We start from the raw sequence: 27968 nt of genomic DNA on the forward strand, positions 1-27968 counted from the left end.
TGGGAAAGTGGAAGTCATAGATGAAGGAGCAATAAGATTTTTATACTTTTCTCACATTACTCTTTAAAATATAACTTTTTGTGAACAAGGGAGCTGCAACCTAATTGATTAAATAATGAGGGTTTCTAAACGCTAAGAGACAGCTTTTCGAGTTAGCCTGTTAGCACACAGTTTGCAAACTGGTAGAAAAAATGAACAGCTGGGGTTGATGGAAATGCCTTTAGTTTTGAACTTGCTATACTGAATAGTTGGTGACGTGGCTCATGTGTTTTGAAAAAAAAACAGGAGAAGGTTTGACTTTGTGAATTTAGAAATGGAACTGAGAAAGTAACAGCACTCTATATAATATAGGAACAAAAAGCATGCGTTGTGCATTGTATGTAACATGTATAACAAGTGAATTTATAGTAAAACCTTCCCTTGAGTATATTGTTGCTAATGTAAGTTGATTACAATTGCAAACTGGGTACTTATTAGAATTCCAAGGGTCAACAGCCTTGTCAGTCCTTTAACAATAACCAAAAATCTAAATGCAATGTCTGAATAAAAAAGAATCATACAAAAAAGCCCTTTGAAAGGAATTGCTTTCACGGGTTTTTTTTTCCTGGTTTCTATGTCTTTGAAACATTGCATAAAGGCATATACTTCTTTTTTTAATGCAATTAAAAGTGAAAGAAAAAATCTACAGCACTTTTTCAGGAAAATAGGCAATGGACAAAAGGCCAATTTTTTTCTTTTTGATCCAAAGTCCTTGGGTCTTTTTAAGTGCATTAGTCCGCTAATTAAATATTATATGTTTACCGAAAAATGCCAGCATGAAAGCAGCTGGATTGTTTGACTCAAAGACACGGCTGCAGCCTTGATGAGTGGAACTGTGCGCGACCATGAGGTAAAGAACGCCATTGTAGCTAGTCCTCCCCTCATTTGACCCGCCATAATCCTTTCTACTGATTTTACAATCACATTCCCTTTTGTGCTCCCTTCACAGATAAAGACAGTAGAAGCAGTTATAGAGTGGAAGGACTCATTGACATTTCTGAGCATGTCACATGTACTTTGTAAAGACCGATGTGTTTGATTGTGAGTACACACAAACATATCATTTACCAATCAAAACTGTTTGAAGGACAAGTTACCAACCATTTATCCTACAAGGAACCAACATTGGAAAAGAAAAGTCTTATGGATAAAATCTCTCACTTAACATAACATTTCCAGTTATTATAGTCATATTTTAATCTCTTCCATTGTAGATTCCATATTTGCCTCCTGCTTTTGATTTTCTCACTCAGTCTCAAGAGTTTTGACCCCTCAACCTTTTTTGTTCTCTGCCGCAAAGCTTTTCATCTCAAGCATTTATATGCGTATACTGGCCAATGCCTGTTGCGTTATAACATTTAGGCCCAATGCCATCATTCAATACTGCAGGATGTACTCTTCTTTTTATGTAATAATGCACATTACAAGGGTGTGGAAGCTGGGGTGGTGTACAGACCAACTTTAATACAGGAGTTTGGTATCACTTAGCTTCACGATTTTATCAATCATATTGTGATGTCTTTCTCAAACCTTCTGTGTCTGGAGAGAATACATACAGCAGGTATCACAGTAGCTTCATCTGTTTCTACACTGCTTACAGGTCACTCACTTTTTGGGTACCTTGAAACTAAATAACACGTAAGACCACAGAGCCAAAGCATAAAAACCAGCCTTGACTTACCCAAACCTAACTATTCCCTAATGATATTTTATGTGCCATAACTTCAAGCTATCTCTACCCTCAAGTTATTCCGCAGATGCTGTTACAGAATCCGAGCAATGACATTACAAATGTTAGAAAACAAAATAGTCTGAGGTTCTAGTGAATCATCCAAATGCAGACATTCTTCTCTAGAGTTGCCTTTAAGTGCTTAGAAAAATCGATAATTCCATGACATCTAAGCTGCTCCATCCACTGAAGATACAGTGATAGGATCAAAAACTTCAGAACAGCCATTAAATGGAGTTTGTGGTGAAACTGTTTTGACAATTCTGGAAATACTGTTTTGACAATTGTGAAAATACTGTGGCAGTGGGAGATATATCACAAGGCCATAAGCACTTGGTGAACATTTGAGAAAAATTAACTGTGGTTTTGGTCAAATACTGAAAAAGTATTTGCTGATTTTAAGAATCAGACAGTTGTGCTAATGAGCTATGGAGCCTCTGCCATCCACCCTGCCTTAGCCTAAACAAGTATTCACAACAGAATTACATCACTCTACTCAGTTTTGCTGTTGTTACTCAACAAAGGTAATGTGTTACACATAACCAATTACTTTTCTTAAAAGTAATCAGTATGTTATTTCATTTCACAGAATGACTTTAACATCCTAGGGTTTTTTGTTGCTACTTTTGCATTAGCGTGCTGTCTGTGCAGAAGGCTACAAAGAGCTGAAGTTGTCTTATTAGCATGTAACTATTTCTGTTCTTGCGAGTTCTTGCACGCTCTACTTAGGCTGTATTCTCACTAAACCAATATTTTTAGGAGTGAGGACAAATCCGCTGCTTTATGCTGCACATAAGAAAGGGTAGCATCTTCCTGATATTGGCCAGAGTTATTGTTTTAATGGCCTTTACTCTGTTTTCTACTACAATTGAAGTTCTATTTCATGTGATCATATACATGTGGTACAACACTGAATTACATTACCTATATGAACTATCAGTGTAGCACTTTTGATCAATACCAGATTCTTTTAAACAGTGAAATAAAGAAAGCTTTCATTTGAAAAGCTCTTACAGTTACAAAGTTGAATCTGGATCACACTGATCATTTCTGTCTCTTTATATCATTATGTTCTGTTATTTATATACTTTGGAAGCATAAAAATGTGAGCGATCTGCCTCATAATTACAGTTTAAGTGCACTTAAATGCATGACAGAACGTATTTTTACAATAATATGTCCTCAGCTAGTAGCTTTAGTGTACCTGTTAACACCTCTTATTTATTTTCAAATATATTGTTGTAGGGTCTTTACTTTACAACATAAAGCACCTTGAGGCGAGTGTTGTTCTGATTTGGAGATATATAAGTGCATTTGAATTGAGCCGAAAAGCAAACAGCAAAGTATTTCAATCAAATTCCCTGATGTTGGTCAATTATAACCATTTCATTGTTTATGTATATGCATGGCACATGACAATTAAATCTAAGTAAAAGGGTGAATGGTTAGTTATTCCTACAAGTCTCTATGACAAAAAAAGCAATAATTACAGCTGTGCCTGTTATGCTATGACAATTTTAAATTGCTTATTTACAGATTTGCCCTAGTGTGCGCTCCCTTAATCTGCTTTTTGTTTAGTAAACCATTATACATTACATTGTTTTTTAACATCCTGTGAGACATATTCAAGGAGATTACACCAAGATCATACAATGTTTGTGGGCCTAAATTTTGATGAATATTTTTAAAAAACAGATCACTACTAGGAGTTAAAGTACATTTTTACCTTATTAAATGAACAGAGTAAGTAAAATCCACTTGTTAAAGCACTGATATCAGTCAGCATTGCATTTTGGTTCATGTACATACCATGTAACTCCTGATTCAGTTTCGCCTGTCTTCACACAGTGACAGCTTCAATAAGATTTTCTCTTAAATTTTCCTTTTATGGCAACATTAACAAACACCCTGTAAGTCACACATGATATTTTTATAGCAAGTCATTCTGAAAGAGAAACATTAAAATAATGCCCTTGGTACAGTAAATAAGTTGAAATGAAAGCTTGTTTTCCACCAGAACTGTGGTACACACTGAATAAGCCTGCAAATAACCCTCTTATGTGTTTTATGATCAAGCTCAATTTTTGTGGCTTTATGTGACTCGGCTGAATGTGGGAACAATTAATTCATTTCTGGCACGAGCCTCTTCTCAATTTGCCAAATAGGCTTATCGGCATACTGACTGTGGTAAAACAAATATTTTAAAAATCACAGTGATAGCAAAACACATTAAGTCACACTATACAGCCTGAAATAAGAAACTATGGGGAGCACTTTTATAAGGTTATTCTATGCTTTTCCATTTCCACCATCTGACATATGGTCCACAGCACTGTTTGACACAAGAAACACATAATTGTTCTGCAAAAGTAGAGGGATTAATTAGTTCACTGCCAGTCCAAAGTATTCCTCTTTTTTCTCAAAATAGAAGTTCAGTCGTGCAGTGGCATATCTGCAAACAGCAGGAGACAGAAAACACATGATTAGATAACAGAAAGAAATCTTATACACTATACAAAAACTAAATGGGCCTTAAAGACTGCACAGCTGTACATTGATCTGTTGGCTGGAAAGTCACATTGCCCAAGGGTGGCATGTGTCAACCTTAGATCAAATGTGCTCAGGCAAGTATGTCAAATAACTGAGACTGTCTTGTCCGTTTCTATATATGACGAGTCAAGCATATATGACTCATGACAAATTTTGTCTTAAGATCACTCTTTACCGTAACTGTACGTTTTACTTAAGTAACTTATGAAGCGGTGTTTCACAAAAAATACATTTAAATCTAGTCTCACCACTTGTAATGGTTTACATGAGAAGAAAAAGTTTACCCATTTGTACAGTGCTTTAATATTACACACAGTACTTTCCAATTACAGACACACCCATGAAACATCAGGGACAATTTGGAATTCATATTGACAAACTGGGAGTGAAAAGACTCGTCGTACTATTGACAATACCTATCATGCCATCATGGCATCATGGAAACCTTGTGTATACCTGTGAGCCACTGGCTTTGACAGAAAAACAGCATCTAAAAGGTGTCCGAGTGGCTACAATTCCACAATTCAATTCAACACCACAGAGTTTTATTTGACCCTACTTGCCTGTAGTAAACATATAATATTTATAATATTATTAACATTCTTTGGTTGAAGCCTCTTTGACATATTGGCAACTTGCAAACTGTTTAATCACTTGAAACATACTTGTAATGTCAAAATATTCATGTCTTTTCAGTCTCAGTCTTTATATGAGAATAATAGAAATTAGTACCTAAAATTATTATTCAAGATGCATTGTATATGTCCAGAGGTGGCAAAACTACAGACATTTTCCACGTAATTATATAAATGTGTAATATAATTATTATATAATTATTACATTTATATAATATATGATATATTAAATATAATATTCTAATGCAGATTATAATAAATACGATTAGATACTAAATATAATTATAGATTCTTATAAAAGAATTATCTGGTAAAAGCTGAATAACTGATTCAACTTCTTACTAAACTGAAAAAGTACAGTTCATGAAATGTACTCCAAACATAAAAGTAAAAAGTACATGACAATACAAACAGTATTTACAAGCCTTTGCTAAATATTTTTTCAGCACTGTGTTCAAGTCTGGGCTCTGGCTAGGTAACTCAAGGGCATTTGCCGAGTGGTCCTGAGGTCACACACTTGTTATCATGCCAGTGTGCTTAGGGTCATTGTCTTGTTGGAAGATAAACTTTCACCCCTGCCACAGGTCTAGAGCACTGTGGACCAGGTCATCATCAAAGATGTGTCTGTACATTGCTATATATTTATCTTTCCCTTGACCCTGACAGTGTCCCTGTTGGCATTCAGGACAAAGAGTCCAATATTTGTTTCATGATCTGAGAATCTGTTAGGTACCTTTTAACAAACTGTATGCAGGCTGTCATGTTCCTTTTACTGAGGAGTGGCTTCTGCCTGGCCACTCTGCCATACAGGCCTGATTGGTGGGGCGGTGCTGAAATCATTGTCCTGAATTGGTTTGCACTCTGACATGCACTGTCAGCTTTGAGACCTTACATATACAGGTGTGTGCCTTTCCAAATCATGTCCAAACAACTGAATTTACCACAGGTAAACTCAAATCAAGCTGCAAACAGGATACGTACCTGTTTTGTGTGTCATGGCAAAAGTTGTAAATACATAAGCACATGTTATATTTTTGTTTTTACATTTAATTGAATGCAACAATATCAAGTAAACATTTTTCACTTTGTTAATATGGGATATCGTGTGTAGAATTTTGAGTTGAAAAATGAATTTAATCCATTTTGGAACAAGGCTGTAACAAAATGTGACAAATGTGGATCAGGTGAAGCGCTGTGACTGCTTTAATGTGCTGTAAATTCTTATTCTGATGAATATCTCAAACATCTGTTATGCAGAACAGAAAAGAGGAAGTTCTAATTGTGGTTACCTACATTGTAAATGGCAGGTTCTGCCTCTACATTTAAACAGAAAAATGAATATAATCAGGGGTTAAAGTGGGATTCAGCAGGAGTGGGGATCCTGGGATTAGTTGGGCTGAGTGAATCTAGTCAGCATCATCAGACTAAGCTGTCTTTGATATCTGCTACTCCTTATGTAACCTAACATTGACCATGAACATGGCAGCCAACTGCATTAGTCCATCTCTTGAGACCTCTCCACAGCACTGCAAACTAACCTGTTTGGCCTGCCTAGCATGTTCACTGAACCTTTGAATAACAGACAGTAATTCAAACATTTTACAAATTTGTGTTGTAAAAAGTTTTACAGTGTGAAAAAACATCACTTGAAATCGTGTACAGCTCAGATATCTATTCACAAAATGAAAGTGGACATTATTTGTAGGCTTTAAATTTCCAGTTTATCAGGTTTCACTGACTTAGCTTTAATAGAAATCTGTCTTCTACGCTCTTGTCCTGTCTTTGTCAGTCTTGTCTTTCTCCATCTCTGACTTAACTTCTCACATTCTTTTCTCTCCCAGTGAAATACAGCAGCTGCACCTTTAGCTAGCAGACATGCTCTGTGACAAATTGCATGATATCAGCTCAGCTGAAATTAGCTGACACTTTATGCTGCCTTTATGCTCATTTCTCTTCTATAGTCTAGCTAGAAGCTGTAGTGATCACATCTACATTGAGGATGCTGTTCTGGACCACTGCAGCTCTCTTTTGTCCTGACTACTCCATCATTTGAAAATATATGAGTATAAAGTAGAGGTATTTCTCTTAAATTGTAGGGAGTAAAACCCAAAAGTAGGTAAAGTACACATACCTAGAAGTTCTACAGAAGTCCAAAAACAAAGTAGTTGTACTTTGTTGCTTCCCTCCTCTGTATGTATCTGTGGCCATAATGTATCTTTCACTGTTCGCTACAGGCTGCTCTTTCTGTCTGGTTTTATAGGTGGGTACTGTGTTTTTGTTTGTCAATCTTGCGTAACAATAGCATCAAGACTCTCAAATGAAGTAATGAGTCTGAAAGCTGTGCCAAAGCTTCAGCGCATCTCAGAAGTTAACGGCAAGAGAAGTGGTTTTGTGTTTGTTCAAACCATATTATTGAACGCCTCAATAAATCTGATGTCTGAGTACGCTGTTGCCCTTGGCCATTATGCTATACCCTTTGAAATAAAGTGAAGTTTCAAAAGCACAGAAAATGGAGGCACAGAGAGGAGTTTGTCCTTTAATCAGTGCTTTCACTGAACTCCTCAATGCCAAATCAGTTTTCAAGCGCTTGTGTTGTGAGACAAAACGATAATTTAGTCACATGCCTTTTAGTTATTCTTTCCCACCTGCATCTCTGGGTAAAGCTACACTCTAATTTTTGTGTCAAAGCCTGGCTTTTTTTGTCTGCTTTTGTTCATCATTTTCTCCTTTCTTTTAGTTTTTGCTTTGCTGAAGGCTGACCTTTAGATTTACCAGTACATGTTTGATAGAGATAGGTGGTACACTGTGTGTATAACCTTTGCCACTGCAAAAAAATGAAAAAAATAAAAAGAAAGAAAAAAGTTCATAATAAAATTTTGGGGAGTAGAAATCATTGGTGGAGGCCAGCAGACAATTTTCACTTCGCTCGCTGTGGTTTGGCGAGCCTCAACAGGCGTTTTCTCTGGACAGACTTAATTTCAAGCAAGTCATGTGCTACAGTTGATAACTGACACTTCTTTCATTTACTCAGACAGCAGAATGAAGCCTCCCTTATCCTTATTGGTCCAGAAAACTAAAGTGTTTGCTCATCATTTTCATTTTCATATTTTCATAATGACCCACTAGAATCAGATTCTGCTGACTGCTACAATAGCATGTATACAGGAGGTGGGGAAGTAGAGCTGTTGTACAGCTATGAACAAGTTGCTTTCCACACAAATATGGATGCTGTATAAATTGTGAATTGACTCAGAACATGACTTTCATATATTATATGATGAAATACAGCTAATTTAGAATTAGCAGTTAACATGCTCCCTGTGGGGTGGCACCACTAAACCCTGCTGCCCAGTGTTTGTTAATGACTAGATTATGTTTTGGATGCCAGCAAAACAAATGCTGGAACATGCTCAAGTTGTAACGCAGGCATGTTCATCACTACTTTTAGCAAAGCTGTTGGAAACCCACGAGACATGTAGGTTCGATAACCTAATGTTTCCCCCATTCGTACTTGATGTTTCATATGACACAAAAAGTTTTCAGTGGGTAACAGCAGGTAACTGCACAGCACTCAGACCTCTTTACTACAGAGCCATGCTATTGTAATTCTTGAATGTGGTTTGACATTGTCTTGCTGAGATAAGAAAGGTTTTCTTTTTTTTTTTGGGGGGGGGGGATTCCCATTCATTTCCTAAAGCAGTCCTGAACTTGTTTTTTGTAAAAAGGATTAGGAAACAAATCCCATCAATGTCGGCCTTGTTTTTTTCTCTGCTATGTCCACTGTATGCACTGCTCTTCTTTGAATGCACTCATTCCACTGCATGTGCGTAAATGAAAATTGTGTGAATCTGAAAAATCCGGCGAGTTCAGACATATAGACTGACAGAATACTTAAACACTAATTGCTCACTTATTGAATCGCTTACCACTCCTATACAAAACATTCCTCAATAAAGAATTCCAGGCAGCAGTTTCTTGTTTTTTCCCCAACAAAATCCAGTAAAGAAAAAGCAACTTAATAAAAAATCTGTGTTATTCTTCAGTTTAGTACAGAGTTTGATAGATTCCTACCAAGTAATGTAAAAAGTCAAAATAGCTTCACTATCAGCTAATTTAACACACACACACACACCTCAACCCCACCCTGTAGTTTCTTCTATTAATGTAATTGCCTATTACACCCTCCCTCCTATAAGAACAGCAAGCTTCACAGACAATCCCATTTATCCCTATTTTTATTAAGGGTGACACCTAAGACTAGCATACTTAATGTTTATCTTCATCAGAAATGAATGGAGGCTTTTTTATATTTAGCAAGAGTAGGGGAAAATGATCTCCTGCCAATGCAGGTATTCCATTTCACAATGTGCTTTTGTGCACAATTCCCTCAATTTTGTAGTCAAGCTATTCCAAACAGTGGGCCTCCTCCTTGTTCATTTCCTTATAATAATGTCTTTGTCAAATAACAGCTCGCCTTGCCAGCACGTCCACAAATCTAGACTGCTGACTTGCAGACACTTTCAACACATGAAAAAAACCATATAAGAAAAGTAAATATGGATGGTAAAAGGAGGGCGGGTTTGCGTTCCCCTTGTGGCTCCCTATTGTCACATTTACATCTGGCTCTGGTTAGAGCACAAGGCCTGGGTGACGCCTGTCACTCGTTGGGAAGTTATTGGTGATTTGGCTCAGGGGGATAGCAGTGGGAGAAATTACACACACACACACAACACACAGACAAGTATGCACACCCATGCAACAACTCAAGGTTTAAATAGTTTCTTATTTTTTTCTTCTTGAAGAGCAAAACTCATTTGCATGTATTGTACAAAAATTGCACAATTACTGATGTTGCCTGTTGTATGTATGTCTGCACTAAGCCAAAGGTTACCTATGTCTGAATGTAATAATGTTGTCACTTTAACAGATCGATGAAGCCAGCGATGTTATGTATCTCTTGCCTGAAAGGGAGGCTTAAGTGCATGAATGTGTCTTGCATGACAGGGATGGGCGTGGGGCAGAGGTTAGCTAGATAGTAGCCTCCCGCTTTTAAACATTAGACTTGGTTCTCCATTGTTGTTGTTGCTCTCAGAGCTCGTTTCAGTTTAACCCTCCAGTTAAAGAAAGGTAACCCAACCCTCACCATCCACTTTAGGACAACCTCAGCCGGTAGCTTAAAGGAGTAGACGTTCAGCAGGCACATGTGGCCCAGCCAGGGATGAGAGATGTATATGTAAGGCAGGAACGACGGCACTGGAACAATAGTGCCTCTGTGCCTCAGCACCCCTCTGGATCACATTTCCTCCAAGGTCCAGATTGAAATGAGGTGGGGGCCCTGTCGCTGATCTTGCAAGCGAGTAGAAAAAGCCACACAGAGGGGAGGGTGCCGTGTGTCAATAGTGATTAGGATCATGATCACAACTGTTGTGGGTGTGGGGCATGCAGAAAAAGGAGAAAGGCAGAAAAAAAGTGGGGGTTGAGGGAAACATTTTGCCTTCCTGAACTGTCTGAGTGCTGCTGCCGGTGAGGAATGTCTCCTGGACTTGTTTAAGATAACTAGTCCTCAATGGTGATCACTGTTAAAAATAAAAGACGTTAGTTTTGATCTCCTTTGAAAGTCTTTGTGAAAACCGAGGCTTTCATCTTATGTTGCGGTTTATCAGTGAAGAAAAGCAGAGAATTTCATGTGTAAATATTTTGTCTGTGACATGAAGAGTAGAAGAAGTGTGTTTGTCTCGCCTGTTTTTTATGCCAGATTTTAAATACACAAAGACTTGAAGCATTGGGGGGAGAATGAAATATTTCTATATTCTAGGCTTATGTTTCTAAACCATTTTTTTTTCGCAGTTTGTCTGCCAACAAATTCTTTGTCATTCTTTTCTAATGAAGATCCTGCTTGTCTAAACATTGCACTAATATACCGAGAGCCTAAATTCAATGTCCTATAAATATTTTTCTTTTTCAGAGTATTTCAAGTGATGGATGATGACATTAACAGCTGAAAAAAAACTGCAGTGAAGTAATAATTCTTATTTGCGGTTACATGGGTTCCTTTATTAAACATTTACTGAGAGCGTTTTAATGTGAAGGTGTCACTTAACATAATTAGAACATCAATTTAAATACTAATGAACTCAACATTTTTTTGATGGATGGGACATCTCACCCAGGACATTTTAGGAAACTTGAGCATTGTTTATGCAGAGTGACACTTTGAGTTGTGGGAGTTTTAAATGTCTTTGTCAGACGTTGGACAAACCTTTGGAAGTCAAAGTCAATCGAGGAGAAACGTGATTGCAGGATGGCCCAAAGACCCCAGAGGAAGCTGGATGCCTGGTGGAAGTAAAAAAAAATAAAAAAAATTTAAGTTTCAAAAAGCGTAACTCTGGTTCATATTTGTGTCTGAGCTGATTTGGAGCTACTTTTCAGGTGTTTTACAAAACTGTAGAATTTAAATTGATTTTGCAGGGAGCTAGTATATAAAAAATAAAGATTGAATATTGAAAAAAAGAAGAACATTACAATATCATTGGAAAATGGAAAAATAACTGAAGGATTGTGCTGTTTAACAAAATACAGTTATATGTTGTACTGCCTACCTGTGGTATTAAAGCTCACACAGTCAGTACAATATTGGACTCTGTCATCAAAGGAATGACAACATGACAGTATTATGTGACCACAATGAGATTCTCAAACGCCCTTTTGAAACAACAAAGTTTCAAAAGCATAATTCTTTGCCTCTTACACAGAGGCCACAGTGAGGTCAAATGTTATGCTTTGCTCAGGAACACTTCAGCAGGGAAAATGTGTGCTCGCTGAGACAATGAACCGAAGGAATCTCTTTGAATGACAGGCTCATTAAGAACACACAGCCAGTCCCAGGAGAAGTGTAAAACTGTGCATTGTGTTTGCAGTGCAGAATCGCAGGTGCTGTATTTTTATGCTCTTGCAACATTCCCCTTTGCCATAGCGCACAACTGTGAAAACACACTTCAGTGACCTCCGCTTGTCATGTTGTAACTGCTCCCAGAACTGCTGCTGCTGCTCCCGCTGCATGCCAGTTGCGCGCTGCTTAGTCAGAATGACAAACCTCTGTATTGAATGGTTCCCTCCTTAATGGTTTTGCTCACTTAGTCTTGCAGACCTCCATACCTCCATAAATTTCTGTTGTTCTCCACCCTTATTGTAAATCTTCATGGTAAGGCCACTAATAGCAAGTCTTAATAAGATCCAGAAGGGCCTGTGTTCTGTGGCCCAGTGATATAATCACATTTTTATTTGATAATCAAATAAAGGGTGGAATGAAATACTTGAAGAGCAATGTGCGGTTTCCCTTGGCTTTTCTCCTTCTCCCTGGCAGATTTTCATCTCTAATCTCTGTCCTTAGTTGGAGATGGAGATTGAGCGTGTTTCCATTATGATTAATAACTGCTCTCCATTAAGAAAGCATTAATCTAACACTAAGCAGAGACTATCGGTGACAGGGAGCCATTGAGAAAAACGGAGATGATAAATGTGTGGGAAGAGTGACATCATCAAGCCACAGGCTACAGCTTCAGCATCATGGGGGATCCCTGCGGAGGAGAGGACGGATTGTAAGGACCCCACTGCGTCTTGGCACAGTTTGCTAAGGATTAAGACGGGAAGGAGGCAGCTCCACGGCGCAGAGCTCTGGCAACTGGCCAGGCCTCCTCGATGCCACACAGTGCAGGATGGCTTCCCTCAATTCCTACAGTGTCACTTTTTGTCTATATTATAAACTACGGAGCATGGTATTATATTAACATACTTTTATTTCACAAATGTACCAAGTGATACTAAGGAGATACAAACCGATAAACTTGTACTTAATTGATTTCATTAAAAGCAGATGTAATCAATTTATTTAATGGCAGGTATTTGTAAATATTTTTAAGCAGAAACATATCAGTATTCTGCCCCGTATGCTTCATTTTGACACACAGCTTGTCAAAGCGAGTTGAGCTGGAAACTTGGCTTGTTAAGCGTCAGTGATCAATTTCTCCTACTACCTTCAAGAGTCCGCCTCGGTTTGTTGCAGAAAATCTGATTTCAATCAACGTGATATTATCACTTCTATCACTCAGTTTCAGGCTATATTCTACCCCTTATACACACACACGCACACACACACGCATTTCCCTTTCGGTTTTTTTGGCTGAAGCACAAGTTATTTTAAAAAGTAATATGCCTTCTCATCAATTCTGTGCTATTTCAAGAGACATTTACACCACCCCAAAATTGGTTGGACAATTCTGCATATTGTGTTGAGCTATGAAAGCACTTTTAGACAGATAGTCCAGCACCACTTGAGACACCAAAGAATGAAAATTGTGGTCATAAGAAAAATAATTTTGGCTGCTGTGTTTCATTTTTCCCTGCGGTAGTTTCTAATCAACTCAGATGGAGTCCATCAAAGTTTGAACAGTGGTGGGTCAGCTGTGGATGGTTTGGTTTTCTTTGGGTTGGGGGGGCGAGTTGGAAAAGTAAATTGTTAAAATATGATGGTGAGATGTTGCCACCCCACCATTCCACAGCTCTGCACACATATGGATGTTGTTGAAATGCATATGCTAATCTCATAATATTGAGATATTCGAGTCCCTCCAAGAGCAAAACCTAAGAAAAGGAAATAACTGTTGAGAGATTTGTCACTTTCCAAAGTCTTTCCAAAGAGCTGAGGCACTACATAATGATATATTTCAACAAAGTCAGTGGGAGCAGACACTTACAAGAGAGAATTTGCAGACTTGAATGTAGAGCTGCGTAACTTCTGCCTCCGTGACTGTGACCTCACGTCCAGTGCTGTGCTTGTAACTCTCCAGATAGGCCGTCAGCCAGTCCCTCTGCAGCTCCCAGCTCGGGTAGAGGTCGTAGTTAACATCATTCACACCTGAAATGCGACACATATACGTGCACATTAGTGGAACTAACGTCGGTGCTAAAATCCAACACAATGCCTAAAATAACTGTTTGTTTTGAAGACGTGCCAGTGAACTATATCTACTTTGAGTGGAGCAACAGCTCTTTGGTCAACACTTGTCAGACCCACTCAGGCAGTGAGAAACGTTTGCTCCAAATGGACAAGTTATAAGAAAGCAGCATGGAAACTGGGTGACAACATGCTGACAACAATATGTTGAAATTTAGTGGATAACATGTTATCCACTAAATTTCAGAGAAAGTATTGTGCTTTTTCCTGCACTGCATTTATTTGACAAGTCTACTTTAAATTAAAAAATAAAATTTTGTGAAATATAAAAATATAAAATGTAATAAAATGTTGTGAAGTGTAAATAAGCACCCTGGCAATTAGACACATCTGTTGACTTCTACATACATCAGCAATAGTATAACATCTGGGTTATATTGTACAGATAATAGCGAAGCGCTTTATTTAAGCTAGACTGGTTTTTCATGTTGCCCGTATAAAAGCTTCCCTACATCAACAATTGTGTTCAAATGTCTGCAAGACAGTTGTATCATTCAAGACCATGCCATCGGCTAATTTTCAAATTTTGTTTGAGGTATAATCAGGATAAAAAAAAGAACACAATAAAAAGTTGTAATATTTGTTTCTTTGAATAAAAGGTGCAGTATCTTTCATTCCAGCATGTGATTCGTGTGGAGTATGTCTGCCCCTTCCTGTCAGCCCCTTCTTGCATAAGACTATCAGACATAACTGCAGCTGCTGTCATTGGGAATTGTGGATAATTTGCAAGTTACAACTTGAAAGCTGAATAATCTAAAACGACTGCATTGATGATTGTTCGGACAGTCCTTGCTGTGCTTTGCTCTAACACAGCTGGTCCATCAAAGCCACTTTAATCACTGTGCAGAACACATATTGAATGCAGCAATTTTTCTGAGCAGTGTCACAAGAAGGAGATCGTTTCACGGCACATTATATCATAACATGATGTAGTCAGAGAAAACACAACGTTGAAAATATCACATCCTGTGTTTACAATATTTACTGCAGTCATATATTCCACATTAAGGAATCTTATATGTCCTGGCTGTGAAAAAGATTTGGAGGTAAATTGATGCTATTTTGAAAGACCCACCGGCAAATTCGTTGAAGTGATTGCCGATATCGAAGGCCTGGTAGTTATAATCGGCGTACTCGTAGTCAATGAATTTCACCATTCCTGATGGATGTAGGGGGAAAAAAGCAACAGCAGTTACTAAGACAACATGATAAACACATTTCAGCTATAGATGTTCAACTGATAAGCCTTCGTGTCTTTATGGAAAGTACAGGAACCTTGTGAGTGTCAAACAGGGAGTCTCTTTTGCTGAACATTACCCCGGGCGATATTTTTTTTAAATGTTTAAAAAATTTATAACAGAATAACTTCAAATAAGGTAAGATATTAAATAAGGGACAATGCATTTTCAGTAATGTGAATATTGCCACACATTCATCTAGTTTAGCATTAGCTTCAGAAGCACTGCCACTCTTCAGCTAGAATTAAGGTAGTTTAGCATTAGGCCTTCTTTTGTTTGTTACTTCTTTCAGGTTGATGAATTTCTAAAAACCAAAGAATTTTCCTCACCCTCTTTTTCGTTGTAGATGATGTTCTTTGTCAGGAGGTCGTTGTGGCAGAGGACAGTTGGCGAGTCAATCTCAGAGAGGTGTCTCTTCAGTGACTCCATTTCCTGTGACAAAGTCTTAAAGCTGGGCACCTTTTGTAGATCTGCAGAACTGCAAGAGGTAAAACGTTGAAATTATTTATTTTTTGTGATGGAAAAGGGCTCTTTTTTCCCCGTGAATGAGTGATGTCTTTAACTCGCAGCTGCACCTGGCAGGTAGGTAAAGAAGCATAGTAAGTTGAACGGCCGAAGTCATAAATGCTGTGTGATGTTTTACACCAAAGACTGTAAAAAAGAACTCTGGCATTTAGTTTTAATCACTGAAGCTGAAAATACATTGATTTCCAGAAGTACAACCCTCCTAATTTATCTGAAGTCTAATTGGGTAAAAATGCTCACGATCTGACAATAACACACTTTTATTCAACTCACTTTAGCACATGTCCTTGTACACTCTGCCACTGGGATAGTCTAGCATGGGAGGAGTCTTTCTTCTTAAAAAATGCAATCGAGTGAAAATCAGAGAAAAGATATGCTTAGCTATTATATGAGATGTTTTAAGTGCTTTGTCTGCCTTTATAAAGTGCTACTGTTATTCATTTGTTGTTAGAGCTAAGTCAATGGTTCTCTAGAGTTTTAGGTTTACCCATTTCTTGATAAGCAAACAAGCCCCAGTTTAACACTGGGAGGAGACGCAAAATTAACTTGGGGTTGCATCAAGAAGGGCATCCGGTTTATAAAAATAAATCTGCCTTATCAAACATGAAGAAAGCATGCATCGAGCTAGGTTAAGTAGTGATTCTAAATTGACCATAGGTGTGAATATGAGTGCGAATGGTTGCCTGTTTCTATGTGTTAGCACTGCAACAGACTGGTGTCCAGGGTGCAACCTTGCATCTCACCCCACGATGGCTCTTGCAGGCCTGACTTAAATAGCGGAAGAAAATGGATAGATGGAAGTTGTCTATGGGATTGTTTTTTCCCAATGAAAATCTGAACTAAACTTGTATAAGAGTCTTCCGTACACTTGGTAAGAGGAGCAAGAGAGTTTGAGACAAGAAAGTAGAACTTGTTTGTAAACTGACACGGTTCAGCAAGCCTCGCTGAGAGGTCACATGCCTTGTTTTCACTCTCTTGATTATTCAATCTATCAAAGACGGCACTAATGTCCTTGGACGTCAGTGCAAAATGCACCTGGAAGAAATGCTGTGCAAGCATCCGTCTCCTAATTAATTTTTGTGTTTCCTTTCCAGTCCCCACGACTGCCACGGCAAGAGGGTACTTTAAACAGTGTAATTTAAACACTACCTATTTATTCGAAAAGGGAACAAACAGATGCTCCGGTATTATACACACTTGGAGACATAATTTAGTGAGGCCTGCAAGGAACGCACAATAAAAGCAGAGGAGGATGAGCCTTGTTTATAGTGTTTATAGCCGTGGCACAGAGGCTCTGCTGTCTGCATGTCCTCCACTACACAACAAGTCACTTTGTATGTTATCTTCTCTGCTCTGTTCAGTCAGTCTTGCTTCCCTCTGAGATAAATACATGGATTGAATAAAAAGAGGTAAGCAGGAAGTTGGTATTTTAAAATACCAACTTCCTGCTTACAAGATCTTTGATAAAATAACTAAGATTTATTTTACTTTATTTTCAAGCATCAGTGCACAAATGATTTACATTTTAACACCAAACTGCCTTTTTAAAAAAAAATACAGGCCCAGAATAGAGCGCTCGATTCACCGCTACTTGCCGGTGACAGCTTTATTTAAAATCGACCCCCTCTGACATGCATAATTTATCTATCTCCTCTCTAATATGAAATAAAACATGCAGTTGAATGGTGAATCACCCTGATTCCTTTTCAACCAACCCATTCCTTTAACCTAACAACTCGACGTTCACATAGGAACCCACGATTACTTGGAATCAAAAGCTAAATGAAAGACTTACATTGACTTTAAATGGAAACCTGTCGTCTTGCCATCAGATCTTTTCCTCTCTCTTTTCTGTCCTTTTCATGAAAAACAGTGCGTCAAGTACATTCGCCTCCTGCTCCCTGTCAAGTCTCTGTAAGGTAATTAGTGGAATTTCCTCCTCTGGCGCTTCATTATCAATGTGCCTTATTTACATATCATTTCAAACACCAGCCGAGCACTGCAGATTTTTTTTTCTTTTTCGTCTTTTTTCTCCACCACTCGTTCTCTTTTTTGCAGTTTTATGCAATTTGTAAGAGTGCAAACGGGAGACATAGCAGGGGGGCTTTGGAAGAAAAAGAGGTTGCACTCTTGCTTTCCATTGCCTTTCTTTCTTTTCTCTCCCAGCTCTGACTTCTACTGTGCTCCCTCTCTCTGAACCTTGCAGCTGCTGCAGCCTCTTTTGCGCTCCCCCTTCCCTCGTCTCTTTCGCTTCTCCTTCTGTCGATCTGTCTCTCTCCCCCTCTCTCTCCCTCTGCACAGCGGGTGGCTTGAGAGCTGAAGACCTCCTCTGCAGGTGCAGCCTCTTCCTGCTCTCTCTCTTTCTCTGCCTTTCTTTTGCCATTTCCTCTGAATATCACATTCATATCAGCACTCATACAGTCTCAAGTACAAAAGTTTCTCTGATGCTTGTTTAAAACCTGTTTTTTTGGTCTTTTCTTCTTCTGTCTCTGTGCCATGTTTTGCACGCAGTTTTCACACTCAAAAGACCAGTTAACGTGCAAACACACACACACACACACACACACACACACACACACACAGAGAGAGAGAGAGAGAGAGAGAGAGAGAGAGAGAGAGAGAGAGAGAGAGAGAGAGAGAGAGAGAGAGAAGACATTAGGTAAGATTAAAATAACCCAATTTCTAATTTCTAGTGTTGACACCTCAGAGTCATTTGTAGTGTTTCTTCCATTATTTTCTCATAGCTTGTTATGATACATTTCCTAAACACTGATCATTTCCAGGTTATTTTAAATTGCTCTGTATCTACTTGAGCGCGAGCTGCACAGGGCTGTCAAGTCTCAAAAATGTTTCACAATATAGCACCATCTATTGGGCCTTGAAATGTGGTGCAGTCTCCTATTGTATATTGCAGAGTGATCCACATTCAGACATGCATTCACTGCTTTTAGTGGGTAAAATGGAAGCGCTCACAATGTCCTCAGTGTTCTCTTTAAAACTGAAGTTTAGCAGGATATGCATGCAACTTTAGCAAAAGTGAACTTGTTTTGCTGTGTGGAGCTGCGGGACTTAAATAGTAGGTTATTACTCCTCTGTGGCCTTAATTTTCAGTAGCACCCATCCATGCATAATTTGGTGTCTTGTGTTAACACATTTTTGTTATCTGTGCAGTGTGTTATAAAATAAATAAATACATTTCAGCTTGTCTGAGGTAGTTTATCACAATTTAGATTGTCATATTAGCTAGCTAGCTAGCTAGCAAAAAAAAACCCAGACCCCCAAATTAAGTTTTTTAATTTCGGAGATTTTCTCTTATATTTCTACGAGACCTTTGTTTTTGTGAATCCTAGATGTTAAAAGTACCTCTTATCATAAAAGGCCCTCTGCTTCCAAGCCTCTACTTTATGGATGACTCATTCAGTTCCTACCTGGCTTGCACGCTAAAAGAAAAGTGACTAGAAACCTTGGGGCCTTCCAGCTTCTGTTTGCATGGACTTCCGACCCCTTTGCTGCAAACACAAATAAGGTTCAGCGTTTGACCGATAAGGGAGAGCCAAGAGCCTGTTTCTCTGTAGTGTCTTTCCATGTAACCCCGCTTACCTCTCACCCCTTCACCCATGAGAGCTCTCAGTGTCAATGAGGCCACTCCCCCGCCTCATCTCTCTGACCAATGACAGCTCACAGTGATGGCTTCCATACATGTAAGGAGGGGTAAATGCCTGTTGCCCGTTAAGCCAGGCAAGATTTGGATGGACAAGAGCATTTTAGGCTGGTTTGAGCAATGTGAGAAAATGATAAGATATCAGTGAAAGAGCTGCTGCCTAAAAGATAAAACAGTTGAAAATGAAGCTGGTTTCTATCAAAGAGGACAGCACAATTAAACATCGGGGTGCCCTCCTGTCTCAAAGTCATCAGGTATTTTGTTTTTTAAACATTGTATTTTCAGTATAGTAGATAATTGACAGCCTCTCTCTCTCTCGCTCTCTCTCCATCTCTCTCTCTCTCTCTCTCTCTCTCACACACACACACACACACACACACACACACACACACACACACACACACATTAGTCTGAAACCTTCCTGACAGGATGACTGACTAATCACTAAGCCCCACCCCCATAGTTACTGTTGTTACAGCTGTCAAGCTCTCAGCCCTTGTACTTTATACAGTTTATTATTATGATTACAGCAGTAGATTAATCACCGTAAGATATTGTTGTAATAGTGGATGTCACATAAGCAACTAATTAAAGTCATCTCTGATTTACACCTCTCTTGATTTTTTACAGGAAATATAGAATTGCATATTAACGGTCCATTTAGTGCTGGACACATCATGCCATGCTGCATTTCTTAGCCTAACTAATAACTGTTAATGACATTTTGGTGACCTCGAGTAGTTGTGTGCATCTGTTCCTGTTCAGAGGTGCTGCTGGCACTGAAAATGACTGCTGCTGTTACAGTACGTGTTTTACGTGTTTACCTTTGATGTGTTGTGCAGCTGCTGCATGATAGGTAATATTAATGTGTAGCTCCCCATGTCAGTGAGTGAGAGAGTGTCTCATAATAATGTGCCGGTTAATCGATTATTACTAGGATATATTAATAATGTCCATACGGGAATGATACCTGCTGTCACCTGATGCCAAAGGACTGCTTGAGCTTATCTGTGAGATCTGATCTAGCAACACACCAATACTTTGAATGACCCCACCAGGTGATCAACAGCCAAGCAGTTCTCCAAGCATATTTCTTTGGCAAAACAAAAAGTGTAGTTAATGTTTTTTCTAGCAAAGCTACCGCCCATATGTTATTGCATAGTGTAAATCTTCCTGTCTTTGTCCAGTGCAGCTGCTTAATGGGTCAATCACAAGTGGATGTATTGTAAATATTATGCATTATATATTGTATTGTGCTCTGTGGCTATCATGACTTGTACCTGCCTATGTACCACTGCCCAGCTGGACTGCTGCTGACACTGCTCTGCACTAGTTTGAGGAAATGAGACATTTTTGTCCACAGCACAGGTTTGACTGGCCGACCGGATTTTGGCTGGATCGAATGGATTTTCCCCATCTCTGCGGCGATCAATCTGCAGAGAGAAAACATTTTCTCAGATGAGCCTGGCTGACGCTGTTATTGCACAAACAATCATTATCAGAGCAGAAACACAACTCCCTCTACATTTAGTGCTCTTATCTTGTTCTTCTTTTCAAAAAATGGACCTTGTTGTGGTTATGACCTTTTGACCATTTGAGCGCTCATTCTCAAGGCATCTTAATGGTGACATAAAGTTTTCTGGGTATCCCCCACACAGGGTATCAGGCAGAGCAAGTTGATTGATGTCTATTGTGGACCTGGATGTGAAACCTTGGCTGGATATGTTGAGTTCTACTGTCCCGAGTTGTGAATAATGATGACAGGTTGTTATCATGGGAATGATGAATGTAATGGGGGCATGAACAAACATCATTGCTCAACATGAAACATGACTCAAATTACTAATAAGAAACTCCCACATTGGCACAAATTAAATGAACTGTTTGGTTTGCATGTACACACCTGAACTCTGAAAATGATGATGATGTACAATGATGACTTCAAATGAATTTCAATTAAAAATAAAAAAGAAATTGAGTTACAAGTTTTCTGAAATTTATGATATGATGTGCAAATGATGTCCTATCAATAAATATTCACTTTTTCAGAAAGAAAGTTGCATAAAATAATGTAAAAAAAAAATGTGCATACTACATTTAATTCAGGAGATTTTGGATATCTCTATTTATCACTCTACAAGTCCTGCCCAGAAATGTGTTTTTGTTTTCTTTTTGTTTTTTGTTCTAAATGTTGTCTTGATGCATGTTTAATCATCCAGGTAAGTAAATCAAAAAAAAGTTGATTCTGTTCATCTGGACGTAGCATTCACTGATGATAGACTCCACTTGTGCTAAATGTTATACAAATCAGGCTCCAGATTATTAACAGTGAAGTTTTGTGGATGTAAGTGCTGCTGAAGTTCAGACTGCGGTTTTTTAAATTTTATTTTTTATTTTTTGGCGTGTTTATTGAACCTTCTAACAATATAATAATTAAAAAATATATATTATTTGCAGATTTTAGTTTGGATTTCTGTCATATATGCCACATCTGCCATTTTTTTAAATATTTATTGTCTCAAAATCTAGTATGCAAAGTATCATATTTGATACACTTAGCTTTAAAGGGATAACAAATATCAACATTGATTATTTACAGTGGATAATTTTGAAAACCTTTTTGTGCAATTTTGAGAAAAAGGTTTGAAAAGAACATGTTGAGGCAAAAAAAGCCAAAAATCTTCTATTCATATAAACTAATAAATAAACAAATAAATCTCCTGCCCATAGCATCTCACCTTATGCTTTGATATTAAATAATTACAAACTTACACAGTAGTTATACTCAGGATATGAACTTTGCATACCAGACAATAATCAGAATTGTCATTATTTTCTTTCATGTTTCTTAAATTAGGGCAAGTTTATTGTCAACTTGAATATACAGATTGTAAAGCTGTGAAATAATTTTGCTAATTTTTGCTATTTTAATGTATTCACATACATTAAAATAGCAAAGAAATTCTCACAATTATATAAATTTAATTAGATGATGTTTATCTATCTATCTATGTGTGTGCGTGTGTGTGTGTGTGTGTGTGTGTGTGTGTGTGTGTGTGTGTGTGTGTGTGTGTGTGTGTGTGAAATGTGAACGCTGTTATTGCAGAGACCTGTAGATAGACGGCTGCCGAAGCAGTTTATCATCCAGCACAGTTCCTCTTACAAACTCGTAGCAGATGCCATTCTGGAAGCTGCAGTAAATTTCAGGACCACATCTGTGTGCGTGGAGGATCTGAAACATCTCCACCTCATGGTCCCTGTTCACGTAGAGCTCTGTCATTTTGCCATATAGTCGCACCAAGACACAACCAGGCTCCAGGAGAGAGCCCACGTAGCAGCCAATAAGCTGGTTGGTGATGCCTTCTGTGAATGTCTGGAATGAAAGGAAATCCAAAGGGCCATGAGCATGAAAAATGCAGTTTTGGACAGATAGTATACAGCAAATGAAACATTTTGCTATACCATATTTTAGCATTCTGTATTGTCAAAAGAGCCCATAAAACCCAGGATGCTGGTTATCATAATTCTACCCACACAAAAAATCCTACTGTAAAAAAAAGATAATAAAATTTCACTACCATCTGTCAATAAAGCAGGCAGTCATATAATTATTCTGTAACTATAACTTTAATTGGTTACTTTCCTTAAAACATTTATAACAATCTTGGAAAATCATGCTATTCTACATTAATTACAGCAGGCAGGTAAATAGCAGGCAACTCGCAGACCCCAGTTTGGTTTCAGGATTCTGGATTACATTTTCAGTACCATATCGATTTACAGGCCACTAATTTACCACTGTTATAGCTCATTTAAAAATGTCACTAACCTTCCATTAAATGCACATTATTGGAGAAAAAGGAAAAATAAAACCACAGAAACAGAGCAAATTCACATCAGTACACTCAAAAAGAAACTAGAGAAAATACCTGTGTAATACAAAATTTAGAATGCATGTGGACATCCCCTGCGACGTTAGCGTGTTGCCACATGAATACTTGCATTTTCAAATAGGTTACTTAAGTAACAGCTTTTTGTTAAAATAATTTTATCATAGAATACAAGTTTAGACAACCAACAGGTAGCAGCTAGATGAGACATATAAGTCAAAGAATAATTTTGCAGAAGTCTTTTATGGGTCATTTTTCAGATGCTTATTTGAAATATAATTCATGCTGGGTTCTGAATTAATCTGTATCATGAGCATCTACTGTAAAAGGACGCTGTGTCAAAGTTTTCAGTTTCTGTTTAGTTTTTTGTTTCAGCTTGCTCTTATCTTTGAGTAGAAGAGTATCTTAGAAAATATCATAAAGATTCATAAAATCTTGCTGATCAACTACAGGTTTATTGGTTGGTCTTTGCTATTTTGTCTATACAGTGAACATGGCACATGTACTGTATGTTGTTTGAAGCACGTGTAATTTAACAGAAATTTGAGAAATGTATATATTTACTGTATTACAGATATTGTCATGGTCCTGGTTTTTTTTTTTAATTCGTGTGAGTTTTTTTAAATGTTTGAGTTGTTTTCCCAAGAGTTTTGATTGTTATCTGATAGGTTGAGTTTTGAATTATTATTATTATTATTATTATTATTATTATTATTATTATTATTATATACTGAGTCTTAATGAGACTTTGATTTCTATTCTACATGATACCAGAAATGGCCAGCACTGTGGTATGGTGGTTATCCCTATTGCCTCACAGCAATAAGGTCCTGAGTTCATCTGGCCAGATGGTGGATTTGAACTCAGTACCTTGAGATCTGGAGTTTGGAAATCCTCCCCGAGTTTGTCTGGGTTCATTCAAGCTTCCTCCCACAGTCCAAAGACTTGAAGTTAGTGGGGTTAGGTGAAATGGTGATTCTAAAGTGTGTTTGGATTTTCCCAGTACAAAGTTTCTGTGTTGTGTTCTGATTTGTGATTTTGCTGTACTTTACTTTCTGTCTTTACTTTGAAGGTTTGATTTCTTTTGTGTCCTAGGTTAGTTTTGCTTCCTGTTTCCCCCCTGATTTTATTGACAAGCTTCACTTGTGTGTGATTGATCGCACCTGTGTCTTGTTACCAATCCTGTTCCCCATTTCCTAATCCTAATGTGTATAATTAATCATTTCTTCCCCTCAGTCTTTGTTGTAGCATCAGCTATGGTTTTAATTTAGATATGAGCCTTGTGTCTGTTCTTCATATGCTGCCTGTCTGTTTTTATGTTTTTGCATTATTGTGTGTTGTGTATTTTCCAGTTTCTGTTTATAGCATATATTAAAGTTCAAGATTTGGTTGATCGCCTTTATACATCCTGAAAAATACACCCATATTAATGTGGAATACTGGTTACCATTTTATCCAATGTAAAAAAACAAACAAACATTTGATATGGAAAGATTTGGCACTCCTTTTAATGTACTTTATGGGAAAAACAAATATGAAATCAGTTTGAAATTAAACTGGTATGCATACATCTTTGTTGTGTAGAGTCAATGCAACAACAGGTAGATGAATACATAGTTACAGACACAGCTGTAGAAAGTATGGTGACATTGAAAATCCCACTTCTGGAATAGATTCTATTCCTCAGTATGTGTACACAACAACACCGCAGAGACCACTGTCTGCAACGACTTTTTCTGACATTTGTTGTCATTCTGTGGTTTCTCAGTCTCTCAATTTCTGCTAAAGTCCCCAAGGCACTTTCTGAGCATCAGATGGGACCTGCACACACATTTTTTCATCTAAATGGAAAATGAACAAACATGCCCACCTTGACATCTGACCCAGTATTTATATGGATGCAGGGCTGGTTTCATTAAATTCTTTCTGCCTCTGTATCTTACAGTTTCTTTTTGTGCTGAATTTTCACAATTTATTAATTGTCATTTGAAATCCCCCAAAATGTATTAAAAACACACAAGATAAATATGCATGCTTTGATCTGCACTTCTTTTTGACATGAAATTTGCGTTTGCTTTAACATGTTTGTTTGTTGGAACATTTGTAGAATTTTAAAGGGATGCCTTTAAAATTCTACAAATGTTCTCTTGTTCCATCTTTGAAACAGATTTTAATCACACTGTCTACAAAAAATCTTATGTAAATCATTCAATGTGTATTTATCAGCCTTTATCTTGTTCTGTTAGTTTGTTATAAAATAGAAATGATGAAATCACAGAATCACGGAATCATCAATGAAACCCAAAACAATGACAGTCATTTGAAAGGAATGCTATGTAAACTGGGTTAAAGCTCAATGTAACAGCAGAAGTTGTCTATCCATTCCTTGCTGAACACAATACACCATTAAAGGAGCCGCTGCAGTACGAGAGCTGAAGAGAAACATCTACTCTTGTGTACATTACTGGACCTGGTGAGGATTGAGAGGTCATCCATCCAATGTTGGGTCACCTAACAAACATAAACCCTATTTCTCTGAAATATTGGACCTTGTGTTTGCACATGGGACCAGAATGGGATTATCCTGTTGTGAATAGACCCTCTGACAGCCCTACAAAAAGAAATTTCCTAACAGTCTACTTTTGTTGTCTAGTTACCTTGGGTTTTTTTTTTTCCATTTTGATGTGTGAAATGTGTCTTTCTACAGTTTACAGTACAGTGGAATATGGAGCCCAACCAAAACACGACAAAACTTTATCACTATGTGTGAATTTAATTTTGATACTGCATTTATACAGCAGTCTTTATTTTTTTTCATTCATCCATCCATTTTCTTAACCTGTTCAGTTTTGGGCCATGGGGTTTCAGAAGTCGATCTCAGCTGTTGTAGGGTGAAGGACAGGGTACATGCCATTTCATCAAACAGTTAAGACAAAGAGACAGACACTGATATTAACACCGGTGGCCAATTTAGAATCTCCAATTAACCCAACATGTATGTCTTTGGGCTGTGTATTTTCTAATCCTGTCCGATCAGGTCACTCCCAAATGGGATGAAAATCTTTGGATCTTCAATTCTACCACCTCCACCTCTGCCTCCTGTCTTTCTGTCATACATCAGAGAAGGCCTCACTACTGTCTTGTAAATCTACCTTTTCACTCTTGCTGCTATCCTTCTCTCACAAAAAAACCCTGACACTTGTCTCCACCCACCCCCTCTTGCCTTTACTCTCTTCTCTACCTCACTGTCTGTTGCTTTGGGGGGGATTGACCCCAAATATTTAAACTCATCTACCTTCAATATCCGTGCTCCTTGCAGCTTCACCTTCCCACTTGACTCCATCTTATTCACACACATGTATTCTGTCTTGCGTCTACTCACTCATACCAGCACTGCTCCAGGTTCTCTTCCACTTGCTCCCTATTCTTATAAGATGTGTCAAGTTTTGCCATATACAGGCAATAAATTTAGATATAAATCATAGTTTATGCTTTCACTTTAACACGTGAATACAGGTTAAACAGTCATGTGAAATTCAAAAGCTTTCCCAGGGCTATTAAACTACTATAAAAGCAGATATGTTTTCATTTTGCTGGTCTGGTGTATTTAGAAGTACAGTGGAACCCCGACTTACGAATACCCCATTTCACGAAAAATTCAAGTTACGAAGGCACTGAACGGCAATATTTTTGCCCGTGTTACGGCAAAATGCCAGAGTAATGGAATCCGCTGGCTCTGATTGGCTGAGCCTACAATGCCCACAATGCCTTCCGAATCATGTAACAACCCCTTGGCTTCCGTACTTGGGCTTCGCTGTTCCGCTTGAACGACATATTGTTGTTCTAGTTAGCAATTAGCCTATAGCCTATCGTTCAGCATCGCCTCAGTCAAAACGTGCGATGGGTGTTTCGACTTACGAAAATTTTCGACTTACGAAAGACCCTCGGGAACGAATTAATTTCGTAAGTCGGGGTTCCACTGTATGTTAATGCAATGCCACAATCTTCCCAAGAGTGGATTTTCCAGTCAATTCATCCCAAGGTCAGACCATGCAACGCCCTGAAACTTTACAAAAAACAAAAGCTACATCTCAGATGCTGCAAGCCACAGTCAGCATGTTACATTTGAAAGTTCATGAGAGTAAGATTAGAAATACAAATGAAAATGTGTGAATTTCATGCTTTCTTACAAATAATAGTCAGTCTTTGGTAATCCATACATTTAGAGATACAAGCATTCACTTGCCTTCATTTGAATGTCTTGTGCCTTCCAGTTGGGACGAAGTCTGCTCAAAAGAGCCAGGATTCCTCTAGAAGGTTGGTGTTCATCAATATAGATGTCCACATGGAGAAGCTGTTTTCCAGCACCAACAAGTCCACTGTCCATTTTCACGAATGCAAACTGTTTATACTTTGAAAACCGATAAAGATTAAAGTAGTAAATATGAGTTTGTGTCTAGACTTGGGCCAGTTTTAGACAGTGTTAGAGAGTGTTAGCAGAGTCAAAGTTAAATCTAAACCATCAAAAAGAAAAAGAAAAAAAGGATGAAAAAGCAAAAGAAAGTAAAAAGAAAAAGAAATTGATGTCCACGCAAATTTCTTGATGATTATGATGTAAAACTATTGAGTCAAGAGCAGTCACTGGTATTTGCCAGTCACTGAAGCTGTCTACTTACGTGTCCAGTTAT

The 27968-nt window shown here is 38.0% G+C and overlaps 1 protein-coding gene across 1 annotated transcript; it reads right to left on the minus strand.

Moving 5' to 3' along the window:
• Positions 1-607: 607 nt before the first annotated feature.
• Positions 608-27968, minus strand: LOC146665306 (ethanolamine kinase 1). The gene is made up of 8 exons (XM_085412906.1): positions 27527-27968; positions 22501-22763; positions 20671-20823; positions 15534-15682; positions 15042-15125; positions 13707-13867; positions 11213-11286; positions 608-4220 (listed from the first exon to the last, which is right to left on the minus strand). Exons 1-8 carry the CDS (start codon positions 27665-27667, stop codon positions 4151-4153), a joined length of 1095 nt encoding a protein of 364 aa, XP_085269032.1. The 5' UTR covers positions 27668-27968; the 3' UTR covers positions 608-4150.

The sequence above is a fragment of the Rhamphochromis longiceps genome, linkage group LG7, assembly GCF_057381845.1.
Source record: "Rhamphochromis longiceps isolate RC_006_pf linkage group LG7, R_longiceps_female_GT1.1, whole genome shotgun sequence".
Classification (NCBI taxonomy): domain Eukaryota; kingdom Metazoa; phylum Chordata; class Actinopteri; order Cichliformes; family Cichlidae; genus Rhamphochromis; species Rhamphochromis longiceps.

Coding starts and splice junctions, on each gene's coding strand:
- LOC146665306 (XM_085412906.1), bottom strand. CDS start 27,667: ATGGACAGTGGACTTGTTGGTGCTGGAAAACAGCTTCTCCATGTGGAC. Junction 20,824..22,500: donor CGGCAGCCGTCTATCTACAG/GTCTCTGCAATA, acceptor TTCTCTCTGCAG/ATTGATCGCCGCAGAGATGG. Junction 15,126..15,533: donor CATCTACAACGAAAAAGAGG/GTGAGGAAAATT, acceptor TACATCCATCAG/GAATGGTGAAATTCATTGAC.